This window comes from Penicilliopsis zonata (genome assembly GCF_001890105.1).
Source record: "Penicilliopsis zonata CBS 506.65 unplaced genomic scaffold ASPZOscaffold_1, whole genome shotgun sequence".
NCBI classification, from domain to species: domain Eukaryota; kingdom Fungi; phylum Ascomycota; class Eurotiomycetes; order Eurotiales; family Aspergillaceae; genus Penicilliopsis; species Penicilliopsis zonata.
The window spans coordinates 2394358-2422357 of NW_019208911.1; the positions used below are offsets into that span (position 1 = coordinate 2394358).

At 50.9% G+C, this 28000-nt stretch overlaps 13 protein-coding genes across 13 annotated transcripts; 9 read left to right on the top strand and 4 right to left on the bottom strand.

The window, feature by feature from the left end:
- The first annotated feature begins 709 nt into the window (after nucleotides 1-709).
- ASPZODRAFT_127452 (hypothetical protein) lies at nucleotides 710-1389 on the top strand. The gene has a single exon (XM_022721752.1). The coding sequence runs from the start codon at nucleotides 817-819 to the stop codon at nucleotides 1330-1332; it is 516 nt and encodes a 171-aa protein (XP_022585890.1). The 5' UTR covers nucleotides 710-816; the 3' UTR covers nucleotides 1333-1389.
- A 440-nt stretch (nucleotides 1390-1829) lies between these two features.
- ASPZODRAFT_127453 (hypothetical protein) lies at nucleotides 1830-4690 on the top strand. The gene has a single exon (XM_022721753.1). The coding sequence runs from the start codon at nucleotides 1923-1925 to the stop codon at nucleotides 4512-4514; it is 2592 nt and encodes an 863-aa protein (XP_022585891.1). The 5' UTR covers nucleotides 1830-1922; the 3' UTR covers nucleotides 4515-4690.
- Nucleotides 4691-4740: 50 nt separating this feature from the next.
- Nucleotides 4741-5689, bottom strand: ASPZODRAFT_87667 (hypothetical protein). The gene is made up of 2 exons (XM_022730310.1): nucleotides 5487-5689; nucleotides 4741-5427 (listed from the first exon to the last, which is right to left on the bottom strand). Exons 1-2 carry the CDS (start codon nucleotides 5616-5618, stop codon nucleotides 5059-5061), a joined length of 501 nt encoding a protein of 166 aa, XP_022585892.1. The 5' UTR covers nucleotides 5619-5689; the 3' UTR covers nucleotides 4741-5058.
- Nucleotides 5690-5871: 182 nt separating this feature from the next.
- ASPZODRAFT_21854 (hypothetical protein) lies at nucleotides 5872-6522 on the top strand. Its single transcript, XM_022727868.1, has 4 exons — nucleotides 5872-5937; nucleotides 6029-6058; nucleotides 6174-6224; nucleotides 6345-6522. Exons 1-4 carry the CDS (start codon nucleotides 5901-5903, stop codon nucleotides 6401-6403), a joined length of 177 nt encoding a protein of 58 aa, XP_022585893.1. The 5' UTR covers nucleotides 5872-5900; the 3' UTR covers nucleotides 6404-6522.
- A 563-nt stretch (nucleotides 6523-7085) lies between these two features.
- Nucleotides 7086-7726, top strand: ASPZODRAFT_127455 (hypothetical protein). The gene is made up of 3 exons (XM_022721754.1): nucleotides 7086-7229; nucleotides 7333-7504; nucleotides 7583-7726. The coding sequence occupies exons 1-3, from the start codon at nucleotides 7123-7125 to the stop codon at nucleotides 7643-7645; spliced, it is 342 nt and encodes a 113-aa protein (XP_022585894.1). The 5' UTR covers nucleotides 7086-7122; the 3' UTR covers nucleotides 7646-7726.
- Nucleotides 7727-8149: 423 nt separating this feature from the next.
- Nucleotides 8150-9545, top strand: ASPZODRAFT_56750 (hypothetical protein; the record flags this gene model as incomplete). The annotated part of the gene is made up of 5 exons (XM_022728632.1): nucleotides 8150-8217; nucleotides 8287-8402; nucleotides 8489-8754; nucleotides 8794-9085; nucleotides 9148-9545. The coding sequence occupies 5 exons, from the start codon at nucleotides 8150-8152 to the stop codon at nucleotides 9543-9545; spliced, it is 1140 nt and encodes a 379-aa protein (XP_022585895.1).
- Nucleotides 9546-11024: 1479 nt separating this feature from the next.
- Nucleotides 11025-12643, top strand: ASPZODRAFT_138484 (hypothetical protein; the record flags this gene model as incomplete). The annotated part of the gene is made up of 2 exons (XM_022724465.1): nucleotides 11025-11519; nucleotides 11591-12643. 2 exons carry the CDS (start codon nucleotides 11025-11027, stop codon nucleotides 12641-12643), a joined length of 1548 nt encoding a protein of 515 aa, XP_022585896.1.
- On the bottom strand, nucleotides 12566-13924 carry ASPZODRAFT_127458 (hypothetical protein). The gene is made up of 3 exons (XM_022721755.1): nucleotides 13613-13924; nucleotides 12743-13533; nucleotides 12566-12639 (listed from the first exon to the last, which is right to left on the bottom strand). Exons 1-2 carry the CDS (start codon nucleotides 13871-13873, stop codon nucleotides 12898-12900), a joined length of 897 nt encoding a protein of 298 aa, XP_022585897.1. The 5' UTR covers nucleotides 13874-13924; the 3' UTR covers nucleotides 12566-12639; nucleotides 12743-12897.
- A 161-nt stretch (nucleotides 13925-14085) lies between these two features.
- Nucleotides 14086-15077, top strand: ASPZODRAFT_87677 (hypothetical protein). The gene is made up of 4 exons (XM_022730312.1): nucleotides 14086-14193; nucleotides 14346-14586; nucleotides 14647-14877; nucleotides 14946-15077. The coding sequence occupies exons 1-4, from the start codon at nucleotides 14171-14173 to the stop codon at nucleotides 15069-15071; spliced, it is 621 nt and encodes a 206-aa protein (XP_022585898.1). The 5' UTR covers nucleotides 14086-14170; the 3' UTR covers nucleotides 15072-15077.
- A 500-nt stretch (nucleotides 15078-15577) lies between these two features.
- On the bottom strand, nucleotides 15578-19884 carry ASPZODRAFT_55956 (hypothetical protein; the record flags this gene model as incomplete). Its single annotated transcript, XM_022728578.1, has 3 exons — nucleotides 15578-15841; nucleotides 15903-18509; nucleotides 18559-19884. The coding sequence occupies 3 exons, from the start codon at nucleotides 19882-19884 to the stop codon at nucleotides 15578-15580; spliced, it is 4197 nt and encodes a 1398-aa protein (XP_022585899.1).
- Nucleotides 19885-20790: 906 nt separating this feature from the next.
- Nucleotides 20791-21843, bottom strand: ASPZODRAFT_138488 (hypothetical protein; the record flags this gene model as incomplete). The annotated part of the gene is made up of 2 exons (XM_022724466.1): nucleotides 20791-21574; nucleotides 21632-21843. 2 exons carry the CDS (start codon nucleotides 21841-21843, stop codon nucleotides 20791-20793), a joined length of 996 nt encoding a protein of 331 aa, XP_022585900.1.
- Nucleotides 21844-22101: 258 nt separating this feature from the next.
- On the top strand, nucleotides 22102-24888 carry ASPZODRAFT_163235 (hypothetical protein). Its single transcript, XM_022726616.1, has 5 exons — nucleotides 22102-22200; nucleotides 22260-22665; nucleotides 22716-22839; nucleotides 22891-23202; nucleotides 23257-24888. Exons 1-5 carry the CDS (start codon nucleotides 22167-22169, stop codon nucleotides 24856-24858), a joined length of 2478 nt encoding a protein of 825 aa, XP_022585901.1. The 5' UTR covers nucleotides 22102-22166; the 3' UTR covers nucleotides 24859-24888.
- Nucleotides 24889-25779: 891 nt separating this feature from the next.
- On the top strand, nucleotides 25780-27979 carry ASPZODRAFT_127461 (hypothetical protein). The gene is made up of 2 exons (XM_022721756.1): nucleotides 25780-26125; nucleotides 26212-27979. Exons 1-2 carry the CDS (start codon nucleotides 26114-26116, stop codon nucleotides 27703-27705), a joined length of 1506 nt encoding a protein of 501 aa, XP_022585902.1. The 5' UTR covers nucleotides 25780-26113; the 3' UTR covers nucleotides 27706-27979.
- The last annotated feature ends 21 nt before the right edge of the window (nucleotides 27980-28000 follow it).

A 28000-nucleotide genomic window follows, 5' to 3' on the forward strand; every position in this document is an offset into this window, starting at 1 on the left:
GGGAATAGCAGCTGAGAGCTTTGGGGTCAGATCTTCAAGGCATAGATCGCCGAGAAACTGGTATTTAGAGAAAGATGCGTGCAGCAGCTCGAGGTCACCCTTTGCACTAGCTATAGTCAGATAATCAATCTCATGCCTCAAGTTATCACCGGTGTCAAGAAACCAAGGCTGCGACTTCCGTGCTGATGTGGACTGCCAAAATGTCCACCCAGACTGATTCAAATGGAGCGATAAGCAGTAGGCGACGGAAATAGGAGCATGATCCCTTCTCGACAAGAAGTCCAGAAAGCGGCGCAGGTTATTATATCATTCGAAACACTGCAGTTTGATCACGTGCACATTACTGATTTGAAGTTCGTGGAGATCCCAGGAGTTTTTGGACTGGAGTAACACCTAAAGTCCAGACTGATTTGTCGAAAAAAACCCGGTGATGGAGGACTCCCTGCTGGCCAACGACGATAGTCCTTCAATTTATCCACAAACGAGGATGCAGAATGACTGAACTTCACAGGATGCCCTCGTATGTCCGATACTAGCACCGCGGCATGGATCGCAACGAACCACGCTTGTAGCGACCATAGCCTTACTGTAGCAGCTAAGCGCTTTGACTGGTGCTTCCGTGCTATAACACAGCATTTGATTCCCCTCATCTTCATATACAAGTAGAGATTGATTCTGCATGAAATCCGTTCCTCAAAGCTTTTTCGGTATGGTCCACTAGCTCTGGGATTGCTCTAATTGCTGACTCTTATCTGATCTGCAGTAACTAGATCAAATCTGTCTCATGCGCTTTGATTTTTTTGGGTCTAATGAAGCATGTCAGTCACACGGTTCTATGCCGCACTTCAAGCTCGACAGATGTATGAGGTGCAGATGAATCAAGTGCATTTCATTCTCTTTGCGTCCAACATACGAGCCATCGGAACCCGTAACCTTAATGGCTGCACGGCTGTCGCGATTGTTTCGCCGTTTGCTGCGATCCTCGCACACATACCACCCCTGCCATATCCAACTACAGATCCTTATGTGGGGCTGGATAACGTCCAAGCGAAAATGGGAGAAGTTGCCTTCCTCTACCAGCAAAATCGGAGATTCTTTCCATCGGATCAATCATCTCTTGTTGTCGGGGCAATATTCGGCGGTGCTGTTGCGCTGTCTGACCATCTGACCTGCATAAGAGGTCTTGTGGAACAGAACGGGCTCACAGCTGAACTAGCTTTGTATGAAGTCAACGGAGGTGGCCATTTAGATGCCGCCAAGGGGACTGTCTTTATCGATGCGAGACACGGGTCTCCGTCCGTCTATATTGAGGACCAGCAGGTGCAAATGTAAATACTTTGCAACCGACTTCAACTCGATGTTAATAGCTGCCAGCGTCATTCGGCATTTGATAGACTTTGGAGATGTACGATGTCTGTGGACATATATAGAGATTCAATTTCGACTGGTTGATTGAAACGTCTCCTACCTAGGAACCAACTCACTTGTTCCACAGATAGGGAGCAACAACATGGTGCAGCAACAGCAATGCTGGACGTCTTTCCGAGGAGTGGCACTGACGGTGTCTTCTGATGACCTCCAGGGAGCTGAAGAGACATATCTCCTAAAGATAAGAGACTATTGTATGAACCAATGTAGAAGAGAAGTCCAGGAACTATAACCATCTACTATTTGGACGTTCTCAGTTCTGAGTCCCAGTCACCTGATAAACTCTAAGTAGGATTATATAAGACAGGCCAGTTCAAAACCCCTGGCCAATCAGAGGCATGCGGTTTGCGATAGGCTGTAGCCTTTTAATCTCTTGGCAATGATGAGATCCTGGAATTTTTGAAGAGCTCTTCAGCAAGCAGTGGCGGCATGAACTCTGCGTTTTCCATCTTCCAGAACACGTCCTACGAACCTTAGATAGAAAGTGATTAAGCATGCTTTCTAGTTCTTCCGTTCAACGGGCTAGTCGACCGTACCCTCGCGATGTTCTGCGGCTTATGGGTTATGGCCCGCGACATCTTCGCAGCGGCAATGGATGCTTAACAGCTGGAAGGCCAAAAAGCACCCTTATTCGGCAAATGACATTAAAAAATTCGGATCGGTCTGCTTACACACAAGACAGTACTTCGGAAAAGTCTCGAGGGTTGCGGCCCATCAAGAGGCTGCTATCCACCTCTGCAATTCCCGACACGAACCCCGACGCGCGCAAAGATGCGATATATACCCTAGTCGATAAGATTCAACAGCAAGAAGCGGATATCGAAGTGCTACTGGATGAACTTGACCTCCTAGACGACTACCATACCGTTCTCAGCTCGGCCGACGTGGACCTGACTCAGACGTTGACGCAAGCAGTCGGGCATCGGGACGAACAATCATTAGAAACCTGGGTACGAGGTGCAAGACAACAGTTTGGAAATACTTTGCCTGAGGGATTCTTGAACGCAACTGAGCTTCAGCTATACACTCGGCTTTACGGGGAACCGATTTTCCGGGAACAAGATCTTGAGCTCGAGGAAGAGTCCGAAGAAGGCGACTTGGACCAACTTCTTCGTGAAGATGGAGAGGGTGGATGGGAAGAAGTTGAATTCGAACGCTCGGTGGAAGAGGAAGAGGAGGAGATTCCAGTGGTTTATGATATGGAAGTTGATCCAATCGAGGAGGAAAGCCTTGCAATGCAGCGAACGCGAGAAATAGCCGAGCAACTCGGGGGCGAGATCATGCTGCAACAATTCGAAGACGAAGCAGTGCCGGATTCCCATTCTCGGACACACCCTTTGACCGACGCTGGAAAATTCTCTGCCGGTTCCAAGACTGTCTATCTACCACAGGACACGGTGAATGGTCCGGTGGCGGCGATTCTGTCCCAGTACTCCAACAAACACATCTCCGAGGCTGCCCATCGCATATTTGGAGGCCCGCATCTCCCTTATTCTACCAGGACGCCACCTCCGTACCTTCAACTACCACATAAACCGATTCCTTTAAAAGCATCACAGAATTTTATGGGCGAAATGGATGCTAACGCCTTCCTTTCTGTCCTATATCCTGGAATTTATGCATCAAGCTTAAGTGTTTTGTCGGAAGTCCGGAAGCGTTTGGGCACGAAATGGATTCGCCGTCTGATCAGCAAGGATGGTGGCCCTAATGTCCTAGATGTTGGGGGCGGCGGCGCTGGCATTCTAGCGTGGAGAGACATTATTCGTGCGGAATGGGAGGTTATGGTTCCCGACCATCCTGCGTCCGCTCCAATTCCCATGGGCAGGTCTACGGTGGTGACGGGTTCCGAAGCCTTGAAGATGCGTGCCAGCACCATGCTTGAGAACACAACATTCTTACCGAGATTGCCAGACTATGTTCATGTCCGCGGAAATCCAACCTTGGATGATTCGCGACCAGCTCCAAAGCGGAAACAGTTTGACATCATCGTCGCTCCCCACACTCTTCTCGATATTGACGAAGACTATATGCGAAAGGAGCACGTTGAAAACTTGTGGAGCTTGCTCAATCCTGACGGCGGTGTTCTCATTCTCCTCGAGAAAGGTCGCCAGAGGGGATTTGAAGCCATCGCTGGGGCCCGCGAGATGTTGCTGAAACGCCATATCTCGAGCCCTGGGTCCACTAATTATGAAAACTTGACGGAGTCGTCTGATGATAATACAGTTGTCAATAAGGAAACTGGGATGATCGTCGCTCCTTGCACAAATCACGAGAACTGTCCCATGTACCACGTTGCCGGCAACGCCACCGGCCGCAAAGATTACTGCCACTTCCAACAGAGGTACATCAGGCCGCAATACCTACAGCGCATTATCGGAGCGAAGGACAAGAATCACGAAGACGTCAGTTTCAGCTACATCGCTGTTCAGCGAGGCGTTGATCTGCGCCAAGAGGAGGGCATATTACAAGGCTCCCAAGCCACCGATGCCGCTTTCGATGGATACGAGAACCTGGGGAACGAAACCGCTGAGACTTCTAGAGCCGTCATTGATGAGGTTGAAGCAGCAACAGACTCCAACAACGTTCCCGGCACTCCAGATACGGCCACCAAACAACAGGGATTTAACACGTTGTCACTCCCTCGAATCGTCTACCCACCTATGAAGCGGCGAGGCCATGTCATCTTCGACTTTTGTACGCCAACTGGCACGATCGAGCGGTGGACGGTCCCCCGGTCGTACAGTCGCCAGGCCTACAAGGACGCACGCAAGGCTCAATGGGGCGACCTGTGGGCTCTAGGTGCCAAAACACGCGTCCGCCGGAATTTGGCTCTTGGTGAGAAGCACGGCGAGGGCAAGAAAGAAAGACTCCTTCGACGCGCGGCTGCCAAAGCAGCGGCAAACGAAGGAGAAGGCCATGAGGAAATCGAAGAGGAGCAGCGTGGTAAGGGGTTACAGGATATCCCCATTCCCACCAGGAAAAAGGGACAAAACATCCCCAGCTGGAAGAAACACGCAGATAAAAAGAAAGTCAGGCAGGCTCAGAAGAAGGTAGTCGCTTCTGGCTTGCCCGAAGACTTTTACTAGAGGCACCTCGGGGATTCCTTGAGTTTTACTATGAAGATGTACGATAGATTTCTGGGTTGGACCATTCTTCCTTGAAGTAAGAAGGGGGGATATGGTTATGTATATTATTAACATTTGTGACTGGCGATAAAAAATGTATTATAGGACAATTCTATGCTCAATCGCACGTCTCCACTTTGTATTCTGCAGCTGAAACATGTATAATTGATATGCAGAATAGCTGCTTGGAAACCCTGTACAACAGGAAGGAAAGTGGCCGATATGAGTCATCTATGTCTGGCCCAATATTTGGTGTTGGGGATTCAAGAGACTATTCAAGATGAGCCCATATCGTGGCAAAGTCTTCACAACGCTCTTCCTGGGCTGGGAAGCTCCTTGTTTGGAAGATTCGGGTATCAATAGCCTCGATGGCCATCCTAGCGCGGTGAGGCCAATGGAGAAGCTCGAGAAGCTTCTAACATTGCTTCTGTAGCTGGTTCGGATTGTAGTCAAGACCACTCTGGTGTGACAGAGTTCAGTCATGAATGGGTTGGCGTTTCTCGCTTTATTGAGGAGCCATGCTCTTTCGCAGCTGCCGCTCTCTCTGCTTGGTTTGGAGCTCTAGCCTCTCCAAGGCATACTTCAATCTTTCCTTTTTCTGCACTAGTTTTCTCATTTCAGCAGCCCTCGCTGCAGATGCACTATCCTGTCGGCTGCTACTGGTCTGGCTGCGACTCGAACTATATCGGCTTTCGTGGGATGAAAGTCTCCCCTCTTGAAGCTCACATTTCGCCTTCAGAGCCTGTTCGCGACGCGCAAGTTTTTCGACATGATTTGACGCAAGTGACAGCAGGTGTGCGATGCTGGGTGTGATCTCGTCTAGTAGTGACTGTTGAGCTTCGCGCAGGGTTGGTTCTGGAAGGAGCTCGAAATGCTATGGGTTATAAAATCAGCGAGGGATTATATGATAAGAATCTATCACAATATGCTTACCCTCGTGGTTTGCAGGACTTTACAGAGCCGAGGGAAATCGCTCACACCAGCATCCAATGTGTTGATAGAAGAGTCAAGAAGCTGCAGCGAGGATCGAAGAGAGGACACTGAAGACGAGAGGGAGGCAGCCATGATGAATGTAGAGTGTTATAGTAATTCATTCAATTCCAGAGAATTCCTCGAGCTTTATTTGTCGAGACGGCGGTGTTGATTGTTTACTTTGTACACCGTCAACTGGAGGGGTCTATCCGCTCCTAAAGCGGCAACGAGGCGGGCCTTAGGGCGGCACCATTTCGGACCCTCGGGACAAACCTCGTTGCTTCCGCTCGACTTCAGTTGCACTCTCCACCAGCTCCATCGTTTTCAACTCCCCTCTGGACAGAGTCTCAGTTTTTATTCGCTTGCACCGTCAAAATGTCTATCCTTCCCAAGAAGTTCCCGGCGCCTGTCGGTAAGTTCGCAATTCTGCTCATGCTCAGTCCGATGATCGGATTGGGAAGCGTTCCAAGAAGATAGTATCTAACTTGACCGTCCTGCTATAGCCAAGCCGATGTTCCCCTTCTTCGCCGCCGGTATGCAATTGTTGTCCCGTGTTTTTTTCGCCCCAAATATACTATAATAATTCGCCGTCTGCGCGATTCATTGAGCTGCGTGCTGGATCTGGAAACCTGACAATATTCTCTATAGGCCTCGTCATTCTCTACGGCGTCAACTCCTTCGCCAATGTCCTGATGTCGAGTAAGTGACACCAATTATATTTTTATGCCTATTTGAATGTATCGCGAGCTCCATGAGGGTGCCCGATTCTTTCCGATCGTTCATTTTAGAACCGTCCACCTTGCTGACACTGGTTGATAGCCGATGAGTTCAAGAACGATCCCCGCAACCCCAACCGCAAGGCTGGTGACAAGCACTAAATTGATCGAGCGATTGCATGATACCATGAGGGAGGAAGATAGCGAGTTGAAACGGGCGGCCTAGTGCCGCCTTGGCCGCTATTCCGCGTCTGTATCCGTTTGGCAGGCAGTTTCTCTGTACACGCATATAGATTCCACCGTCAGAGAACATATTGACAAGTCAACAAGCTGTACTACTACAATTTACATGGAATTTCTCTTTGTAATAATTCCCATCTATCGATTTACTGATATCCTATCATCAAATGTCAGGGTCGTCCGCCCGGCTCAGAATGGCTCCTGACCTATTCCCATTCAAGAATACTTATGCTATGGCGATTGTAATGATTCAACCTGTTGTCGACTACGTTATCAAGATCTAGATAATAGACACGGCTATACATTATAACCGGCCCTTGTTGTCGAGACATTCGGGTCCGCGCCTCATAGGCGGAGTTGCTATGCTATATCCCTGATAGTGTAGAAATCTAATGAAGCAAAGGAACTTCCTCTAGAGAAGAATTGGGTGATAGGTAATCCTTTAGAATAATGGCTACGAGAATAGTTGACCGTGACGTGTAGACTGCAGATGGCAGTATAATACTGTCAAGCCTCGCAGTGGTTGCACTAAACCTATTAAGGAAAACATGATTTCTCCGAGCCGTCGACCTCTCTTCCAGCCGAACACTGTTGATAGCGACTTGGGCCAAACCTGCCAACTTGTCAACCAAGCATTCAAAATGTCGATGTTCAGACCGAAGAAACTAGACCTTGGCGGCTTTATCAATGCCCGCGTCGTTCGCGATTACACCAAGCGCAAGGTCTTCGAGCAGCATGAACCCGAAAGGTGAGGATCACGACTTAATAGGCCATTTTTGATTGTTCTCCTCTTCAAAATGTTTAAAAGAGACTGCGCTAACCTCCCCTTCTTCTTCTTTATTTTGCTACAGACAAGCTCTTCGTTACATCATTCGCAACACTTCCCTGCCGCAGCGTGTCCGCGCCCAGGCCCAGCTCCAGCTCGCGCAGATGCACGCCTACACTCGTTCCACCCAGATCAAGAACCGATGCGTTGCAGGAGGTATCGCGAGAAGTGTTTTCCGCGACTTTAGAATTGCTAGAGTGAGTGCAATATCTGCAAGCTTTACTGTCTGTTTTCTTGGATGGACCCCAGACTTACACTTGTTATCATTTACACAGTACCAATTCCGGTTACAAGCTTTGGCCGGCGAGCTTCCTGGAGTGAAGAAGGCAAGCTGGTAATGCTATTCTGGATGGATTCTGTATATTGTTGAGCATGAAATTTCCGGCCCGGCCGCTTTTCGTCAAGGCGTTTAATTTATGGGTGTAAAATATGATATTGTTCTATCCTTACTGAGAAGCCTCTCCTATCAATCAACTCAATTAGATTTGAAATAGCTTCAATGCTAGAGGAGATTATAGGTCTAGTTGTATTCCTTCATAAATGGTGTAAGAGGAAGGGCTCTTTGATAATAATGTAGTAATTCACTTGCTATTATATAAAGGAAATAGATACATAATACTATATATATTTCTATCATATTGCTTTGATGCAGTCTCAATCGGCCAGCTTTGCTCATACTGTGATTCACTAGATATATGAGGTAGGTACCTGTCCATTCACTCTCTCCTCGGAAAGCTGCAGCTCGGTCTTTTCTCACCTACCTCTGCATTTCTTTCTCCCTCTCTCCTTAAAATCCCCAAGGCCATATAGTATTGCGTCCCGGAAGAATCACAGCTATCGAAATGTTCGTATTTCGACGAGAGGACCTCCCGTCGGATCCTTCGTTTCCTTCAGATTTAAATAAACTCGGGTGAGATCAGTGGATGCCATTTACATATAAGAGCCTACAAAAAGAATTCAAGGCTGACTGAACGTTCAGATACTTTATTAATAATGAAGATCGAATCCGGAAGATTTCGAACCCTGAGCAGGATTTCCAGTTCAAGATCAATCGAAACCCTCGCTGGAACGAGGCCCAAAGAGAGGCAATGAACGGTACGCAGAAACCCCGTGGTGGCACACACTCTACCCTCCCAAGTTCATATATTAGACCGTGGTTTCACTGACTTTGACAACCACAGAATGCATCCGTCAGATCGTCTGGTCCCGCTTGGATGGTTTAGGACTGAAACAGCTTCGGTTGCCACTCGGCACTCCAGTCGATAAACCACATGTCCCCATCCTGGTATCCCCTGACCTCGAGACAGCGTCACGGGTGGTGGTTGTGTTCGGCGAGCCGATCCAAGACTTGGGGGTTTGGGCGTATCGAAGCGTTGGAACAAACGGTATCAACGCCGGCTCAGCGGTTAACTTCGCACGAGAAGTACTTGGACATGTCGGTTCCAATGTGAAGAATGGCACCGAGTCCACGGGCGATGATGGGAAGACTGCGCTCATTCTGGCCAACACTGGACAGTTGATTTGGCACTGTGGTTCACGTCGGGCTGTCACCAATGCAAGCTGGCTGGCGATTCCCAGAGAGTCAGCAGTTGATCCACCGTTGGTGATGACGGGACGCAACAAAATCCCTGGTCACCACAACTGGCAGGAGCATGTCGAGTATATCTTCGCCCAGATATTGGCAGCTCGGGATCAGTTCATCAAGAAAGATGCCAAGATCGACGTCATTGGAATTGCAGAGGGAGGCCTGGCGGCAGTAAGATTTCTGGCCACACACTGTAAGTATCTGGGCATTTTATTCTGGTGCTATGAGCATTTCTTAACAAAGGGGTTTGACTAGGGAGCGCTTGGAGTCCATACATCTCGGCCATCTGTCTCTGCAATCCCCTCCACTACTCGCATCTTGACCTGCCTGCTGGAGAGACTGGTTCCGAAGAAGATGGTGGATCCTCGTTTGCTGAATTCCTGTCAGCACGCTGCCGAGCATATGTCCTCTCACCCAAGGTTCTTGACGAGCCGGTTCCAGGCTACAATGAGCACGGATGCAACTGCTACTCGTCTGGAGAGGAGTTGAATATCGAGTGTATCATGCCCAGTGCGTGGCAAAGCATCTTGCAGTGGCTCGCAAAAATCTCTGGAGACCCTTTCTATAGTGAACCCAGGATCATCAATGAGGAAGATGGGGGGTTGGATGTCGGACGCTTTGCCGACGATGCGAGCGTAGCCGACAATGATTGATTCTGGAAGATTGCTAGACAGATGGGTGTGGTTTTAGCCATGGATCGATCTCCTTCAGATTAGCCTGAGACTTGCAGATATGAAACTTTTATTAAGACCGATTCCTCTTGCTCAAGAATACTAGAGAGGCACCTAACTAGTTAGACAGCAGTACTATTCTCTGGTCTACCCATTACTTAGTTAGAATCCGATCATCGCAATTGCTTTGTAAAACGCATATGTAAGGTGACACCTAGTTAATTATCCAGCCGATTGAGCAAGCGTGGGTGGCGGAGGACGCCGACACCACTGTTGACAGTCGTCGTGTTAATCTATCTGATGAGTTTCGATCGAGTAAGAGGAACCAAAGCGCCGTTTTGATCGAGTAAGGGCCAGATTATGATAGGCCAGTCCGAGCCGATCGGAACCAGAGTATACCTTACCTCCTCCTAGGTACAGTACTACATTGTACAGTCCTACATTACCTAAGTAGGTGCCTAGTACTCCGTAGAGCCTCGTAGGACAGGTGTATTCTAGCAAGCTCCTGCTGTAACATTTGTTCAAAGAGAGGGTTTATCTATCGAGATCCCTACCGTAAGATCTATCTCTTAATTAACTGAGAATAAGATACGGAGTAGGTAGGTACTACATAGCTGTATTAGTACTATACGGAGTATTTCGTAGTTGTATCGGAAGGTTACACGGAACAACAATAGTCCGACAAGCATCGGAGATTTCCGACGGTCTCGAAGAGTCCACAAACAAATCTTATCGGGCTTGACTCTAAATGGCATTTGAGTCTGTTGACTGAATGGGATGGTTTCCATCCATGATCAGGTTGCAGAATGCGTAGGCTGATGGTCTGTGAAGAGCTGGAGATGGCTGTCTGTTATTTTTGGTGTCTTCAGCAAGATGGTGGCGCTGAGTGTACGGAGAATAGCGTCGTCCCCTTCTGACATCTGTGGTGGTTCCTTAGCAGGTGGGTATTCTCTTATCGGCGAGATAGTTTGTATGGGTCTGTCACCCGCATTTTTTTTACACTTTTCCACCCACCGAGGGTGCGACACCTCGTTCTTTTGCTTCTGAGTCCCCTCTTGATCGAGAGACCCTGTCAGTCTTTTCGAGAAGGTCTTGCTTGTCTGTCGCTGGTGTATAAGTATACACTCCCCTTTATCGTCTATCATTGTCTCCCGGCCATATCAACACTATCTCTCTGGTCTTTATCTGTCGACACATACCGATTCTTATCCCCCGGTTGCAAGATAAGCCCCTCTCTTTTCCATTCTAGGCCTGGCCTGCTAGTTAGAAAGGGCTGTCTGTGTCTCTGCAACGACCTGTCTGCTTCGTTGAGCCGCTGGTCCCTTGTCGTTCAAGCTATCCTGTCTCTGGAACTCCATTCCGGTGGCGGAGTAGAACTGCCCTCTTTACCTGTGACTTCTCCTTGTTCGATTCTCCTTATCGGTTTCTTGTCGACACCAAGATCTCGTTCCTGCAGGCACTATGGAGACTCCTAACGCCTTGATCTCCGTGGTAGCTTCGTCTCGCGCTGTTATCTCCGGCCGTTTGACGTCGGCCACGCTTGTAATCTCCCAGGCCACCGGCAAGATCACTGCCGTCTTCGACTCCGTCATCCCGGCTTCTCATTTCCCGGAAGGTACACCGTACAGGGACTACTCCCCACACGTCTTGCTTCCTGGCTTGGTGGATGCCCATGTGCATCTGAACGAGCCCGGCCGTACGGAATGGGAAGGCTTCTATACTGGCACGCAGGCGGCTGCTTTCGGCGGGGTGACCACCGTGATTGACATGCCTTTGAATGCTATCCCGCCAACAACTACAGTGTCTGGGCTGAAGGAAAAGGTCAAGGCTGCTCAGGGCAAGTGTTGGGTAGATGTTGGCTTCTATGGTGGCATCATCCCCGGCAATGCTTCCGAACTCAAGGGCCTTGTTCAGGAAGGTGTTCGAGGGTTCAAAGGATTCCTTATCGACAGTGGGGTACGTACTTACTCTAGAAGGTCTCTGGCAAATCACATCATTCAGATATACTAAAAATCCCCCCTGTCTAGGTCGAAGAATTCCCGGCCGTCTCCTCCGAAGATATTAAAAAAGCGATGGTGGAGCTAGCAAGTGAGCCAACCACCCTTATGTTTCATGCCGAGATGATCCCGCCTGTCACTGCATCGGTGGGTGATGATGTCCAAACATCCGCGCCCCCTCTTGCCCCGGAAGGACCCCTGGAGGCATACTCCACATTCTTGGCTTCTCGTCCTCCGAGTTTTGAGACTTATGCTATCGATGAAATTATTTCCCTCTCACCTATAGCCCCAAATCTTCCTCTGCATATCGTCCATCTGTCAGCCATGGAGGCCATTCCTGCATTGCGTAAAGCCCGTGCAGAGGGTGTCCCCATCACTGCTGAGACATGCTTTCATTACCTGAGTCTCGCGGCTGAGGAGATCCGGGACGGTGATACCCGCCATAAGTGCTGCCCTCCGATTCGTTCACGGCTCAACCAAGATAGCCTGTGGTCAGAACTAGAGCGGCATGCAGCTGACGGTGTCATCAAGACTGTGGTCTCCGATCACTCCCCATGCACTCCCGATCTGAAGCTCTTGCCCTCTCACATCCCCGGCTCCTGTCTGTTTGGCGGTGCGGTTGCAAACTGCAAGCCCAAAGAGGAAGAAGAAGAAGAAGGCAACTTTTTTTCAGCTTGGGGCGGCATCTCATCCGTTGGCCTAGGGTTGCCTATCCTGTGGACCGAGCTCAGTCGCAGAAAGAAACTCACATCCGCCACCGACGACGAAAACACGAAGCGTGCGCTTCAGGACATTGTCCGGCTATGCTGTGCTAACACCGCTGCCCAGGTTGGTCTCGAGAGCCAGAAGGGAGATCTATTAGTCGGCTTTGATGCTGATATCTGCGTCTTCGACGATGCCGCCGAATGGGTCGTTCAGCCTAGCACCATGCTGTTCCGTAACAAGTGCTCTCCTTATCAAGGCCGCATTCTCCGGGGCATGGTGCGCGAGACCTGGCTCCGTGGCGAACGCATGTTCAGCAGAGAAGACGGGTTCACCAGCGAGGTTCCTTCCGGTAAGCTCCTCTTGGAGAAACGCAGGTGAGCATGATGATTTTTATGACATTTTTGTGCTATTAAGGCAAGCATAGCATAGATAGATTGCTCTTTTATATTATATCCATGTTGATAGCTTTTATGATAGAAATATAAATGATGATTAAAATCTTATACAATTACACTTGCAAGACAGCTTACAGATTCCTTCGGAAACCGGTTCATTTGATAGTTGTCATACGAAGTATGCTCTTCATGTCCAAGTTATCTATTCTTGATTATATCTGCTATATTTTATCATGCTCATGAACTGATCCGTTCCCTCTCCTCCCATCTTTCCCTGACCCTCCTTCGCATCCCCCCATTCACGCCTCTCCCCCATATCTCCTCCTTCCGGGTATCCTGGACCAGAGCGTTTCGGCCACCACCCACCTCGTCACAACCGATCACTTCCTTTCGTTCGCGGAGCCGTTTCTCTCGTGTCCTCGCCGTGTTCACTTTCCGGAGATACGCGCCGTAGATGAACACCTCCGCCACGGCAACCGCCAAGGCAGCAAGAAACGAGAGTAGGACGCGGAGCGGCTCGGACATCCCCGGCCTGCTGCTGCCTGTGTTTGTGCGGGGTGCAAAGATCCGGAGATCGGGTGTCGGAAATTTCGTCAGAGCCCAGTAGACGCTGAACCCCGTGATGAGCACAGAGAGGAAGATGTTGAGGACGAGCGAAGGGGTGAGCGGGTCGTTGTCTGTGTCGTGCGGGGCGCCGCCATCGTGAATAGCGGAAAGGGTAGGTGTTGAGGAGGCAAAGACGGGGGATGGGCCGTGCCGAGTTGTTGAGGATAGAGAGTAGGAAGGCGAGGAGGAAGAGGAGATGAGGCAGTTGTAAGCGTCTGTGTCGGCGGCGGCGAGGAGACGAGCTTTGAGAGCGAGATATTCGGGGGTCTGTATTCCATCGCGTCAATTTACATGATATCAAACAAAGATCGGATGCTCTGTTTTTTTCTTTTTGATTGGAACGTACAGGTTCTGGTTTCTTCGGCGGAGGCGGTACATAGACCTTTGTCCCGTAGAGGAGCGAGCTCAGGCTGTTGTCTCGGTCAAGGGATGCGTCGGGGATAGTCTTCCTGGCAGTGCTGAAATACCGTGCCAGTCGAATCAGTTGATCGTGAGAAATTGGGGACTCCAGGCTAGGAGAACTGGGCAGTTCGAGATCCCGTCGGCTTGTTGGAGGGACAGCTTCCAGCGCGGAGAGAATGTGCGCCGTGACGACAAGGAGGACCATGGTGAGTCAAAAAGAACAAAAGCAGAAGAGAGAGGAAATTATGCTTCGAATAGGTAATACTACCCTTGTTTCACATCATTTTGTAATATATTCGTTGAGGTCGGAGTTGTCCACTTAATCGAGGTCCATCCACAGTTTCAAATGCTGTGGAACGGGCTCTTGTCCCAAACAGGCAGTGAAGCTCCCCCACGCGATCCACTGCAGGCCTATTCACATCATACTGCTTTCTCTTCGTCTTTTGGACCCTCTGTTTTACTTGACGGCGTGCGCAATTCAGCTCTCGCCTCCGATATTAAGATGGCAGATACAAAGACTGTTAGGTAAGAGACATACAACCAGAGAAAAAAAAGGGGGGGAGCACAATTGAAAGCAGTGTGCCCCTCCATCCACCGGCAGGAATCTTTTTATGCCTGCCGGTATCTTCCCACCACAACTAGTTCTTGTTGACTAATTTCCTGGGGCTTTCTCATAGTTCACAACATACGCAGACGAACCCGCGTGGTATCCCCGTCGCACCTTTTATCGACGATGTCTCCGACTACGTCTCGTCCCGGGCGGAGGTCGAGTCGACTTTGCGCTCATTCCAGGAGATGATTTCCAAGTATCAATTTATGGAGTTGAACACCCAACGCCGAGGCGCAGGCTTGCGCGAGAAGATCCCGGATATCAAGAAAACGCTGGAGATGGTCAGATTTTTGAAATTGCGGAGAGAAGTGCGTTCCTTATATTTCTGTCCCAGGAAGCGTTCCATTGCTCATTGCTGATTTCCGCAGAACACCTCGTCGGAACTCACCACACACTTCGAGCTGAACGACACGCTCTACGCGCGCGCCTCCATCTACCCGGCTGACACGGAGGAAGTCTACCTCTGGCTCGGGGCCAATGTCATGCTGGCGTACCCGATAGACGAGGCAGAAACCATGTTGCAGGAGAAGCTTTCGGCGGCGGAATCGAGCCTTGCCAACTGTGAGGAAGATCTGGAGTTTTTGCGCGAACAGATTACAGTATTCTCCTCTCCCTCTCTCTCCAATAAAGATTTACTTGCCCTATCTATGCTAACGATATATCTTAGACTCTCGAGGTGGCAACAGCCCGTGTCTACAATTGGGACGTGGTTCAGCGACGGAAAGAAAAAGCAGAGGGCAAAGGTGGCGATGAGGACGAAGGGAATGCGGCAAAGGGTCTGGCACAGGCGTAGATGGATTATATGCCTTTATTCGTTCTCAACGCAGGTCGTCATTGGGTTCTCTTATCTTCCTATTCTTGTACTAGGCGAGAGGGTGGTTTCAATTTCAAAAGTAGACACACCAAGAAGATATCCGATTTCTCACGTCTCTCCGCTAATCCTCTAAACGAACAGGAAGAAGAGATATTCGGTAAAAAAAAGAATAACAATCTGAACGAATAACCACGGGTGTATAGCTCATTACTCGTCATCTACAGCGCCATCATTGTATGATCAGGAGCGAAGAAAGAAATATCAATGCGAAAAAAGGGTCCCATCCTCGACCCCAATAGTCATCACCGGCCAAGAGATTATATCGAAATCGAAAAATAAACAAAAACTCCTGTCATCTATTAAAAGTCGTATAACAGCATCGTGAACTCATCATAACAGGGCCGGCAGGTTCGGAGCGACTAGCCATAACTTATGCACTCTCCTGACGGATGTAGCTCTAGCATTGGAAAAAATTGGGGGTTTCTTTAAGGCTGACTGGCCGTGGGCTTCAAGTCAGGGGCGCCCCTGTCTCGCACCTTTCTGGCGAGATCCGCGTCTGCATCGTCGTCAACAAACGTCCACTCTTCAATATCGGCTAGGTCGTCGCCGCTGGTCTCTTGTTCCGCTACCGTAGTAGTTGGGGTGGGCGAGAAGGGAGTCGCGGAGGCAATGGAACGTTGACGGGCAAGTGTTTTCGCATATTCGAGGTCACGATAAAGGGCTTGAATGGCCGTTGCAACGCCGTCCTCCTGCAAGACAATCAGTTAGCCAAGAAAATATATGTATATAAGGTTGATATTTTAAACGTACGCTGCGGATCTGGACACCAAGATCTCGAGCCTTGGTGATGATCCGTTCGCTATGTGTAGCCTCCCACAAGGCCTTTGAGAAGACGCCGACATTCAATCTCTTCATACAGATACCGACACCCAAGTCCTCGACTCGGGAGCCGAAAAAGAACTGATCACCAAAGAACGGCTTGACGATGGTCGGGATACCCGCTCGTAGACTAGCTCCTGTGGTCCCCGCACCTCCATGGTGGGCGGCAGCATCGATCTGCGAGAAGAGCCAGTCGTGGGGAGCCGATTGAATTTGAAGGATCCCGGGAGGCAGAGGCACCTCGGCCTTGGTGTTTGCCGGATCCCCAAGACGATCTGACCAGCCTTTAGAGAGAATACACCGGACATCGGCTTTTTGTACCGAATCGACAACGGTCTGTGTAAGAGCAGCGGGATCAGAGACCACGATGGACCCGAACCCAATGTATACGATCTTCTTGCAATCTGCACGGGCTCGTCGGATGAACTCAGTCAGCTCTGCTGGAGGAACCCAGTCTGACCCCTCGTTGAGAAACCAGTAGCCTGTAATCCGGATCCAATCTGGGTAGTCCAGAGGTGGGGGAACCACCGAGGGTGAGTAGTTATAGAGGAATGGTACTTTGTTCGGCTGCATCTTGTCCAAAGTCGTGGCCTTCAAGCCCAGGTCGTTGTTTCGCCATCGGTTGACCTGGCCCGCAATTGCCTTCCAGAAGACAGTGTCGAACATTACATATGTAATATAATTGTAGGCACCCCCCATTTTATGTTCGGGAACGGCAAACGCATGTGGATAAGCCCGGGTTCTCGTCCATGGCATCGTGAATGCCCGGAAGTACGGGATTCTCAACGCCTCAGCGATATGGATGCCAGCCATGGCGCTAGGAGACTCGATCAGAAGATCGCTATCCTGGCAGCCGGCCCAGGATGAGGTGAGCAGATCATCGATCCAGCCACGGAACTTTGAGGAAGCTTCCTTGAGGAATGAATAGGTAAACATGCCGTTTTCCACACAAATGCGCATCAACTCGGCTGGATCGCCCTCCACCGGGGCAAAATCAATACCGTGCTTCTTCACCCATGGGCCAAATTCTGCATGGGTGGCGATCTTGGGTCGATGGCCTTCCGCGAGTAAGCCTTTGCACAGCGCAATGTACGGCTGCACGTCGCCTCTTGAACCGATCGTAAGACATGTGATCCGAAGAGACTCGGTGGGCTTGAAATTGATGATTGATGCACGGGGGTCGTCGAAGATCGGATGTAGCTCAGAGCAAGACTCTTCGTTGAATGTTGAAAGCGTGTCATTGTTCCCTTCGGAAACGCCGAGTCGAGCTTCTTGAAGCATACGATGTTCAGCCCTCGCAGCCTCGGCCTCCTCTTTTTCTTGCTGTGCAAGCAAGCCGGATTCCACGAGAAATTTCGTCGACTCGAGATGTTGATGCAGGGTGACAGCGCAGTCGTCACGGGTGTCAGCATCGTTGAACTCGAAGAAAAGCTCTTCGTGGCCGCGAATGATGACCACTAGCCCGTGGTACCCAAATCGGAATCCTTTCTCCTTTTCGACATTTTCAATGTCTTTGATGGGAAGTATCATCTTTGTCCGCGTGCCGGGGAGGAGGCTTCGGAAGCATAGCTTCTTTTGTCCAATATAGATCTTTCCATAAAGAGGGAGCACGCGATGTAGATATGCAAAATACGTCGCTTGAAGTTTCTCGGTAGATGGAAGAGCAAAATGAGCGCGAAAGCGATCTCCGTCTCTGCAACCGGCTTCGTTGTCTTCAGAGTCCACAGCCCGATCCTCTGAAAGGGGTCCCGTGATCTCCCCGTAATGCCTTCCTCCACCTGCCCACATTCCGGAGACCTTCTCCAAATATCCCATCGACTCCGTGGCTAGAAGACTGCTCATCTGCTTTGACCGGCTCTTCAGAAAACCCGCGATGCCTGCAGCCCGCTGGAGCGGATACGCAGCACCCACTTTCACTAGATCATTCAGAGTGGATGCGGATGGTTGGGCTTTTGCAGGATCCTGGATCTCTTGATCAGACTCACTGGTGGCATACGGAATGCCCTGCAAAGAGCCCCTCTTAACCCTCGTCTCATTGGCTTGAACGGGCGCAGTGCGAGTCGTATCGTCCGAATTTCGACGGTCGATGTCTGTGTATGAGGTTCCTCTTGCGAGGTTATGTATTGTGGGGGATCGGAAGACATCGCTGCGGTTGAGAATCCGGCTTGCAGATTCTGCTGTGTCTGTCATGGAATGCACAACTGCCAAGGATTCGGCTCCTTGCTCTACAGAGTTCTCCAAGGAGTCTATAGAGCTGGAACGCCGGAAAGCATGGAGAGTTCCTGATGCATGGTGGCCGGGCGCCAGCTGACTCGTACTAACGCTCCTACGACGGGAAGCTTCAGCCCAATTGTGGCCTGTCTGGCGAGAAACTCGGCTGGCCGATACCCCTTGACCCTGAGAGTCACGGAAACGATCGGTGGACTCGGAGTCTGACTTTTCGTGACTGTGAGAGGTAAGCTGACTCGGAACGTCGTTGATTAGGCTCTTCAAAAAATCAAAGGCATCGTTTCCGGAATTGAAAAACGTGAAGAAATACTGGGGAAGGAGTTAGAATAGATCATTCAGCTGGTGGCAGATGACTTACTTCATCTAAAGCGTATGTTTCACCGGCTTCGACAACCCTGATCTTGATTGTTCCTGCAAAATCAACCATGGGGCTCTCCTCGATATCGATAATATTCTCGATAGGGAATGACACTTTTACGCTGTCACCGTCATTGCGAGTGCGAAATATGACTTTCTGCAGAGCTTTGACCCATTCTTGTGCATTTGACGAGCTCTCTGCTCTGAAGTAGTATATCCGCTGGTCTGTAGTCACTTGAAAATCCCGTGTTTCTTTTCCTTTGCCTTTGGGTTCTACCAGCGACGCAGATATCCCGTAGCGAAGGTCGACATGCCCACTTGGAAAATATAAATTGGAAGGGTCTGCGTAGTATGATAAGACGTCACCCTTCAGCGAGAACCAATACCGGTTGTATTTGGGATTTTTCCGGCCGCGCTTGGAGAGGTAGCCCGTTTTCATCGCCACGCTCGACTTTCTTGGAAGATACGCATAGAAACAGACATGTCCCTCGGTGACGTACATGTATCCATGCAACATCATACTTTGTAACAGCGAGCAGGCATATTCGACAAGGACTTTTTCTGGCTTCTCGAAGTCAAACATTTCCATCAACCTTAACGACAGTGACGGTGTAGTCGGTCGGGGTGGTCCATCTGTTTCATGATATTCTAATTTGGGAAGTGCGGATCGTGTGTTGGAGGACTTGGCGGTGTCAAAGCGAGCTTGTGCTTCGACCATCTGGCTGAGAATCGGTGCCCGTGGCGTTAGACTGCGATTCCGGCTTTGTGGTGACTCTGCTTTCTGCACGTCGGCAGGGGGAGCTCCATCTCCCCCCTTGCTGGAACGCCGGTCAAGCTCCAGGAGTGGCCTTAGGGATTTCTGGTCCAACATGTTCCTCCGAAAGCTACGGCCTCTGTCCTCAAAGACACTGCGTGTCAGATGCCTCTGACGGGCTGGGGGGTCATAATAAACACTCTTTGACGACGAAGCGGCGGTCGATGAAGGCGATCCGGTCTCTAGAAAAGGCACCTTTTTTGCGGGCTGGTCTTCCGTATCCCCATCACTTTCACTCGACTCGTCGAAGCGGGCATGGAAATCGGATCTCGAGCCGACAGCGGCAATCATTGAGAAAATCGACCGTTGCATATACTGCATCTGTGCCTCTCTGGAAATATTCCCTCTTGGGGGTGCTGTGAGATCGAGCTGGGCATCGTCGTTGCCGTCGTCGTCTTCGCCATTATTGGACGGCTCTGGTACAGGGTTGGAAGACATCAGGCTGGCGGATCTCAATCTTCTCGTAAGGCTAACCCTGCGGTCCGCACGCCGCTTCGCATTGTCGTGCTGCATTGTCGACAAGAACACCCCGAACTGCGAGAAGTACCAACTCGTTTCAAGATCAGGCAGCTAGAGACAGTGGCGGGGAAGGGGAGGGCCTAGAATGAACAAAGAGACAACGGGTTAGAAGGTTGATCAGAAGGATAACTCGCGCGACCAGACCACAAGAGAGCATATATCATCAGATGGAATAGCTCAGCAGGAGGTTCTAGGGTATTTAAAAAGTGAAAAGGGTCACAAAACAAAATTATAGGACAGGAGTCATCAGGGGAAATGATGCCACGCACAAACAACGGCCACGGGACGTCCACCGCGATCTCAAATATAGCCTGCGAGGCAGGCTACCTGTAGAAGGAAGACGGAACAGAAGGATCAAGACAAACGGAGGCCATCGGATTCCTCATCGGCCACGGGCTTTCCGTCTGCGCAAAGTTGCAAGGGAGATACGGCGTGCAGGACTCTTAGCAGAAACCACCAAGGGTGCGTACCTAAGGTTGTGCAGGCATCTCCCAGCGGACAAGAACCCTGGGCAACTGGTGGTGAGCGAGTCTGGCGTCACTTGCCTGTATCAGCTGTCCAGCTGCAAACAGGTGGGCCAATCACCCCTTGCGCATGTGATTCCAGGCTGAAGATTAGCCAATAAGCGGGCGGCAGCCTGGTATCCGCCCGAGCTTTGCTTATCGTGGTACTAGCGGTATCTGGTATTACGGTATGATACAGGAAAGTTATCTTACCTAACATTGTGGCCTCAGGCATCGGAAGTTACAGCTATGTAGTAAGTTAACTACTAACTAGTTATATAACTACTCCGTACCTAGGTAGGTACAATTTAAGAATCTCTATCATGCTAAAGAGGTAAATAGGCTGTTCCATCTATAATTCACTTTTGTATGCACAAAACATGGTATCTTGCTAGGATCACGCTGCCTTTTCGGCCTTCTTGCGCTTTTTATCTTTCCGTTCACTGGTCTCATCGCGGTTCTTCTTCAATTTCTTGGCCTTCTCATGCCCTCGCTCCTGGTCATTTGGCGCCCCGTTATCCTGGGATGAGGACTGCTTCTTCGATTTCTTTCGCGGCAGAGCGATTGGCTGAGACCCGTCTATCTCCGGGTGGGGGTGTTTACGCTTGCGCTCGTCGCCTTTGGGGACTTTGAATGTGGGCTGTTCGTCGTCTGCCTCGGACTCGGAACTCGACCCCAGGGTCTCTGGTGGTGCCGCGTGGCTCCCGACGGGGCGGAAGCGCATCTTCATGTGCTTGGGCTGTGCTCTCGGAGGCTTCACGCTGTCGCGGAGCGCCAGGATGGTCTTTTCGTCATGCTTGCCGTTCTGGATATTGGCGATTTCTTGAAGATGATAGCTGCGGATGTTGGTAGCTGAGGTGCTGGAATACGTTTGGGTTTTGGAATTGAAGAGAAGCAGAGTCTTTCCGTTCGCCTCGGGCTGAACCAGAGTCTCGGGCGGAATTCCGTAGCTGACACCCTCGTGCGTGATGACCGGTTCACCCGCCATGACCTTCGCCAGGGACACCTCTTTTATCTTTGCGATCGGAAGCGATGCTGGTGCCGTAATGTGAAGGATCTGCTTGCCGCGAAGGTTCGCGAGGAGGGATGAGACATTGGTCGAAGGAGAGACTTTCTTAACCGACTTGAATCCCGACGGAGGCTTAAAAGCTTGAGCAGGTGTGAGAGCTAATTTGGAGGACCTATAGCGTGGTTTATTGTTAGACCTAGTCAAATCGATAGACGAAGGCCAGGCTCACTTCGAGGGTCTCTTATTTGAACTGGTTTCATCCTCGCTCTCTTCACTGGAGCCTTCTGCTTCCGAACTCGATTCCGACGCCTCGCTCACAATCTCCGAGCTCTTCTTTTCCCTCGTGTCTTTTTTCGACTTTGCCTTCGAAACTTGCTCCGGAGAGCTCGATCTGCTCGACGAACTATCCGAATCGACGCTCATCTCTGATGTAGGAGCCATTGTATGCGAAGAGTCGCCGGCGCCTTGTTGTATTGCGCTATAGTAAAATCACCGAGTTGAAACCTTGCAATACAATTGATTCTGAGCAACACAATGAATCATTAACATCAACGTTGCTGCCTCGATCGCCTGGTCGCAAGAACAGCAGGCAGAATTCGTTCGCAGCTGTCGATAACAACTTTTTTTTCCTACTCCGCGGAGCACAGACCACCCGTCTCGCCGATACAGATTCTCAGTAAGGACGTCTTTTTTTCAACCCCCCAGCAGAGATAAATTATATTATGCTAAGCCTTGGTAGACAAGGCGGGCTCATTTGAATCGCCATGAAGAGAAAGGCAGAAAAACAGCAAGGCGCAGGTTGGTGAAAGATTTTCTTCTGTCCCGCGCAATGGGGAACTGACGATTTCTGAATGCAGCTCCAGTCAGTGCGTTCGCAGCGCGTAGGGCTCGACAGCAGGAGAGAGCAGATAATGCTGTAGTGACACCTCCGCGGCCTGTGGAGGCTGAGCCTGCTCGGGAACCGCCATCGAAGAAAGCTCGTCGGGCAGTTACGAAAGAGGAAGCAGCAGAGACTGCCGGGGAGGATGTCAAGCTTCAGATAAGCCGAGTGAGCAAGAAGCCGGCGACACGGGCGAGTGACCGTGTCATTGCAAAGAAGGGCCTTCAGTTCGCAGACGTGAAAAGTCGGGGGGTTAAGTCTATACCAGTTACAGCCGCTGCGGATCCAGTCAGTTCGAGCGACGAGTCGTCTGAGGAGCAAGATGGCACCGTTGAAGACAGCGGTTCCGTTGAAGCAGATGCGCTATTAGGTGACACAGAAGGGTATGGGAGTGTGCTCCTTCGAAGGCAGATATGTATACTGATGTGTCCAGATATGAGTCTCCGTCTAAGCCTGCAGAAGTTCAGAACTTCCCACTTTCCAAAGCTCCACTGAACAAAAGTTCGGTGGTCTACAGCGGTCCCGACACTGTCTGCATTCGTATAAAAGAAAAGATGGTAAGCTATATCCTTATGGTATTGAGAGACTGCCTACTAACGGAAGGATAGAACCTTGCGTTGCTTGGACAGTACGATCTGTGGGTCAAGCGAGGTGTCGTCAGTATAATGGGTGCCAAGCTACATCCTTCTCCTCGAGTATATCGGGTCTATGCCCCGTCGACACACTCCCTGCCAATCATCAAATGTGTGTCTGGGGTTGATGGTGAGGCCGAAGTTGAGATCAAGTCTTGCCAGAGCGGGCTTTATCGACTGAAGGACCTGTCCACCGTGTACCAGCGAATATGGAACAAGGATGCCACCGTCGCAGACAATCTTACACTGAAGGGACATTCAGGGAGCTTCCGTCGAAGCTTTTCTATTGTATGTGACTTGCGGAAACCTGTATATGCTGATCAGATTGCTAATTGACTACAGCTTCACACATCTGCGGACGATTCTTTGAAGAGACATCTTCGACCTCTGCATCTTGAAAAGAAATGGAGCACGAGTATCAAGGCTCTGTCCCAACGAGGCGGCGATCTGAAAGCACTCGTCTGCGGACCCAAGGCCTCTGGGAAATCTACTTTCAGCCGTTATCTTCTCAATCATCTGCTCAGCCCCGCTCCGCAGACAGAGACCGGACACAGCAATACCGATGGTGTCGCGTTCCTCGACTTGGACCCTGGGCAACCGGAATTTGCGCCAATGGGCCAAATCTACCTGGCGCACCTGCGATCACCCTTCTTCGGCCCTCCCTTTACGCATCCATCCTTGCATAATACACAAGACGGCAAGATCCTTCGCAGTCACTATATCGGAGCAACCTCGCCAAAAGAGGACCCAGATCACTATGTTCTTGCAGCAATGGACCTAATGGAGCAATATCGGTCTTTACTCGCCACGCATCCTCAGTGCCCGCTCATCATCAACTACCCCGGATGGATCTTTGGGCAGGGACTTGAGGTTGCGACCTGGCTGATCCGATCCCTGGGGCTTTCGGATGTCGTATACATGAGCGAGAAAGGGCCTGCGGAGGTTGTGGAACCGCTGCGACAAGCCGCCCGGGACGCCTCGACTTCTCTCACTACACTACCATCCCAGCCGACGGACTACGTGAGCCGTTCCAGCGCTCAACTGCGGGCGATGCAGATCCAGTCGTACTTTCACCAGTCGCACCCTGTAAAGCTACAAAACCCGGTCTGGCAGGCGACCTCGATGTCTCGCACCCGGCCCGTGCGTGTTGACTACGCGGGGCCACGACCGGGCATCCTCGGCGTCATGGTCATGGGCTCTCGGATCGACGCAACCTTGCTGCATGAGCTAGTCGAGGGGTCGATTGTTGGGGTTGTTGCAGTCGAATCCAGCACCGCACTCGTGGGCGAGGAGGCTCAAGAGGCCCATCTTGACCCGGACGATGTCCACATGGATGATTGCGACGCCGACAACGACGAGGATTCACCTTGCATGACTACAAACCCCCCTACTTTGGAGTCCCATACCATCCGCGCCTCTCCCAATAGCGTCCCTTATATCTTCTCTGGGTCTGGAAGCTGCAATCCGCTGGACCCGCGCGCGTCTCGCTGTCTCGGTCTCGCATATGTACGCTCCATCGACCGTAACCGTCGTCAGATGGAGCTGATCACCCCGATCCCGCCCTCGACGATCCGCGACGCCCTCGAACACGGTGCCACCGGCATCGTGCTTGTGTGCGGACAGTTGGACAGTCCCAGCTGGGCCGTGAGCGAGGAGTACCATTCCGCACGGGCCGCCGAGAAGCGGTTCCAGCGGAGTCTGAACAGTATAAAGAACAAGGGTCGGAAAGGAAATTCGGCTGCTGCTGCTGCTGCTGCTGCTGCTACTGCTAGAGTGGGGGGGAAACCCGATCCTGTGGCCGTCACGGCGCTTCGAGAACGGGTCCGCCATGCAAGCCATGGGCCTTGGATGACTGTCGTCGAGGACACGAGGACTGCTGGACGGGAGCAGGCGTTGTGGAAGCTACGAAAGCTTGCATATGTAGATAGCGAGAGCGAGACATAGTACTATATACTCCGTACTACAAGTACGATTATGATGTTTCACATTAATTATCTGGCTGTCTCGCATTAGTAGTATTTTACCTACTACCTAGTTACTGCCTAGGTACCTAAGTAACCACCACTACTAGAGTAATCCTTCAGGTCTGGATAGCCGACACGGAAATACGGCGAATATTCTGATGGAGTACTGTACTAGGTACGGACTCTTCGGAGTACCGATTCTACCGAGCAGGAGTAGACACGAGACAGTAAATATCTCATCTCACCGGAATCTTTCTCCGTAGAACTAGTAGCTACTAGTTGACTATTAACTAGTTGACTAGTTGGTGGTGGTAGGATACTAGGAAACCCCTTGGGCAGCGAAGCGAAACCGAAAGAAATCGTAATCGTATTGATTGGATCATGTGATGTGATTGGGCAGATTGCCAGATACGCAATACACACTGACGCAATCACGCACGCTTCCGAGATAGGCTAGTGCACATGTGACTACAGCAAGACGGTTAGTAAGCAGGCAGCATCAACCTCCTTCCCGTTTAACTAGTAATCGATGTACTCCGTAGAGTCAAGCTGGCTGTTACTCTATTGCTACTACTACGGAGTACATATGGGCAAGTATTCGGGACAGGGATTTCTAGCCTCTCCCCCTCTCAATCCAAGGCGAGAGCTACAAGGGAACCTCGCACTGACAGGACTCCGCAGAATTGAGTTCTTCTATCGTTCCACCATGCTTCCATATCCCGCAGACTAAAACTAGCAGAAAGACTAGCAGGTCCATCGATCGGCACGACTGATTATAAGAACATCAGGGTATCTAGTTAATAGATTATAGATAAATTATAAATTTATAATATATATATATATATATAATATACATATACAAATATGTATCATATATATAACGATATATGTATATGTATTTAAATACGTTTATCCGTCGGCAAGGCCAGCGGATCCGTTTCCGATCGCAGCGTCCGGTTTGTAATCGGGCTGGATTCATTCACCCGACAACCTCCACCGAGTCCACTTCTTCGCTCCAGGCTCAGGCAGACGGCCGTTTTCCCAGCTTTCCTGCACTGCAGTCGATTCCTCTTCTCATTATTTGTCCAGCGCTCGCTCTCTTGCCCTGCACACCATCCTGGGCCCTGCGTCTGTCTTGCCACACCGGTCTGCCCATCCCCTTGTCTCCTCTCTCCACGTCAGAAGCATGTGTCGCCAGAATGGCCTAGACTGCGTATTGTCCTCGAGATACTAAAATGGATTTTATCGTGAGTTCTTGTCTGTACCACGAAAAAAAAAAGAGAGAAACGAACAAGCAACAAAGAACGAAACTAAAGACAATAATCCCATTTAGCTCTCGTTGACGCATTTCTGTGAGGTGCATGGTCCCACCTCCATCATCTGTTCCCAAGTCCTGCCCTTTGCCTGCGCGCAATGCTATCCTGAGAACGCCGACGTCGGTACGCCGGACGAGACCCCCGCGACTTCTTCCCAGGACGAGTGCGTCTTCCCACAGGACTCCCCTCGATCCGGACAGCAGGGAGGAGAGACTAAGTCGATCGGAACCCCTACCAAGATCGAGGAATATCCTTTCTTCCTTAAACAGCAGCAGCAGCAACAACAACAACAACAACAACAACAACAACAACAATACCAGTCTCCCGCAGAAACCGAGCGGCAAAATCGCTTTGGTGGCACTGATGGTGATACTTGCGCCAGTTGTAGTCTGACTTTGCCTGAAGATGTGAGCAGACAACTCCCGCCGGGTGCCCCAGGCACAACCAAACGTGACGGCAAGGGCAAGAACGGGAGTCCTGTTCTGCGGTCGCGTGGTGTCGTCTACTCGTGCGGTAATCACTACAGCCACTCCTCCCCCGACGTGGAGAATACTACCGACGGACATGACGGACACTCGCACGCGTCCTTCCCAGACTCCATCCAGTCGCAGTCGTCAGCGGTCGCCTCCTCCGACAATCCCTGCCATACCCACATCCTGACCTATCTTTCCCTGCGGGGACCCCCCAACCCGGCCGACTATGCACTACTCCGCCGCTCCTCGATCCGGACCCTCAGCTGCGAGCTGCTACCTCGCGGTCTGTCGTCCGGCCCGCTGTGCTTCGGGGACTCCGTGGCTGGTTACACCATCGCGTACATCTTCCGCCTCCCGGACCCGATGGCTCGCGGTAAGCGACGCAGCTACGCGCTCGTTGCATTGGCGGGCAAGGACGCCGGTCGCGCGTTCCGCGCCTGTCCGATCATCTGGCGCGCGTTCGGTCGCATCGCTACGGGGATCGTCAACGCCGCCCAGAACTTCCAGGAGGAAGAGAAGCAGCGCGAGGAGCGCGCGCAGGAGCAAAAGCGCGCCACCGCTACCGGCCTGGGGGGCCGTCAGTATACGCCCGTCTCTTCCTTCCTGACCGGCCGCACTGTCGACCCGGACGGCCAGCCCCGCCGCGCCGGTCAGATCCGTGCTCGCAACCTGGCCGAGATTGTCGGCAACGAGTACATCTTCACCGAGATCCACGCGCACTTTGTCGCCCTCCTGCAGCAGCTCGGGTCGTTGTTCGGCGGAATCCCCGTCTCCGAGGAGCGGTTCATCTGCAGCATCGTCAAAGACAATGACGGTGAACAACAACAACAACAACAACAGCCTGTGACCTCTTCCACCAACTCCTCTTCCTCTTTCAGGCGCCCATCTCTGTCCACCGCCAAGGAAGTTGCCCAAGGCAGCAAATCACATGCTAGCCGTGTACGTGACGGTCCTGATCGTGGCCTATCCGCCGCTCTTGAGATGGCACCACCCCCTCGGCCTATTCCGATCGCGCCGCGGCGGCCGGTAATTGCATAAACCTCGGGTGTTTCACTTTTTCTTCTTTTTCATTAATTTTTAAAAAAAAAAAGAAACAAAAAGTGTTTCACCTGAGTCATTTCCTTTCCCTTGGAAAATGTCTCACCTTAATCAAACCTACAGAAGAATCCATAAGACATTCTTCTATCACAGTCAATCTTTATCTCGACCATCACATTCAACCCATAGACTTTGGCGTCTTCAGAAGGCATGGAGTTTAGTTTACTTCCTCACTTTTTCTTTCCTCTTTCTCCTCTTACCTTTTTTTTTTTCCTTTCTCTTTTTCTTCCTTTTC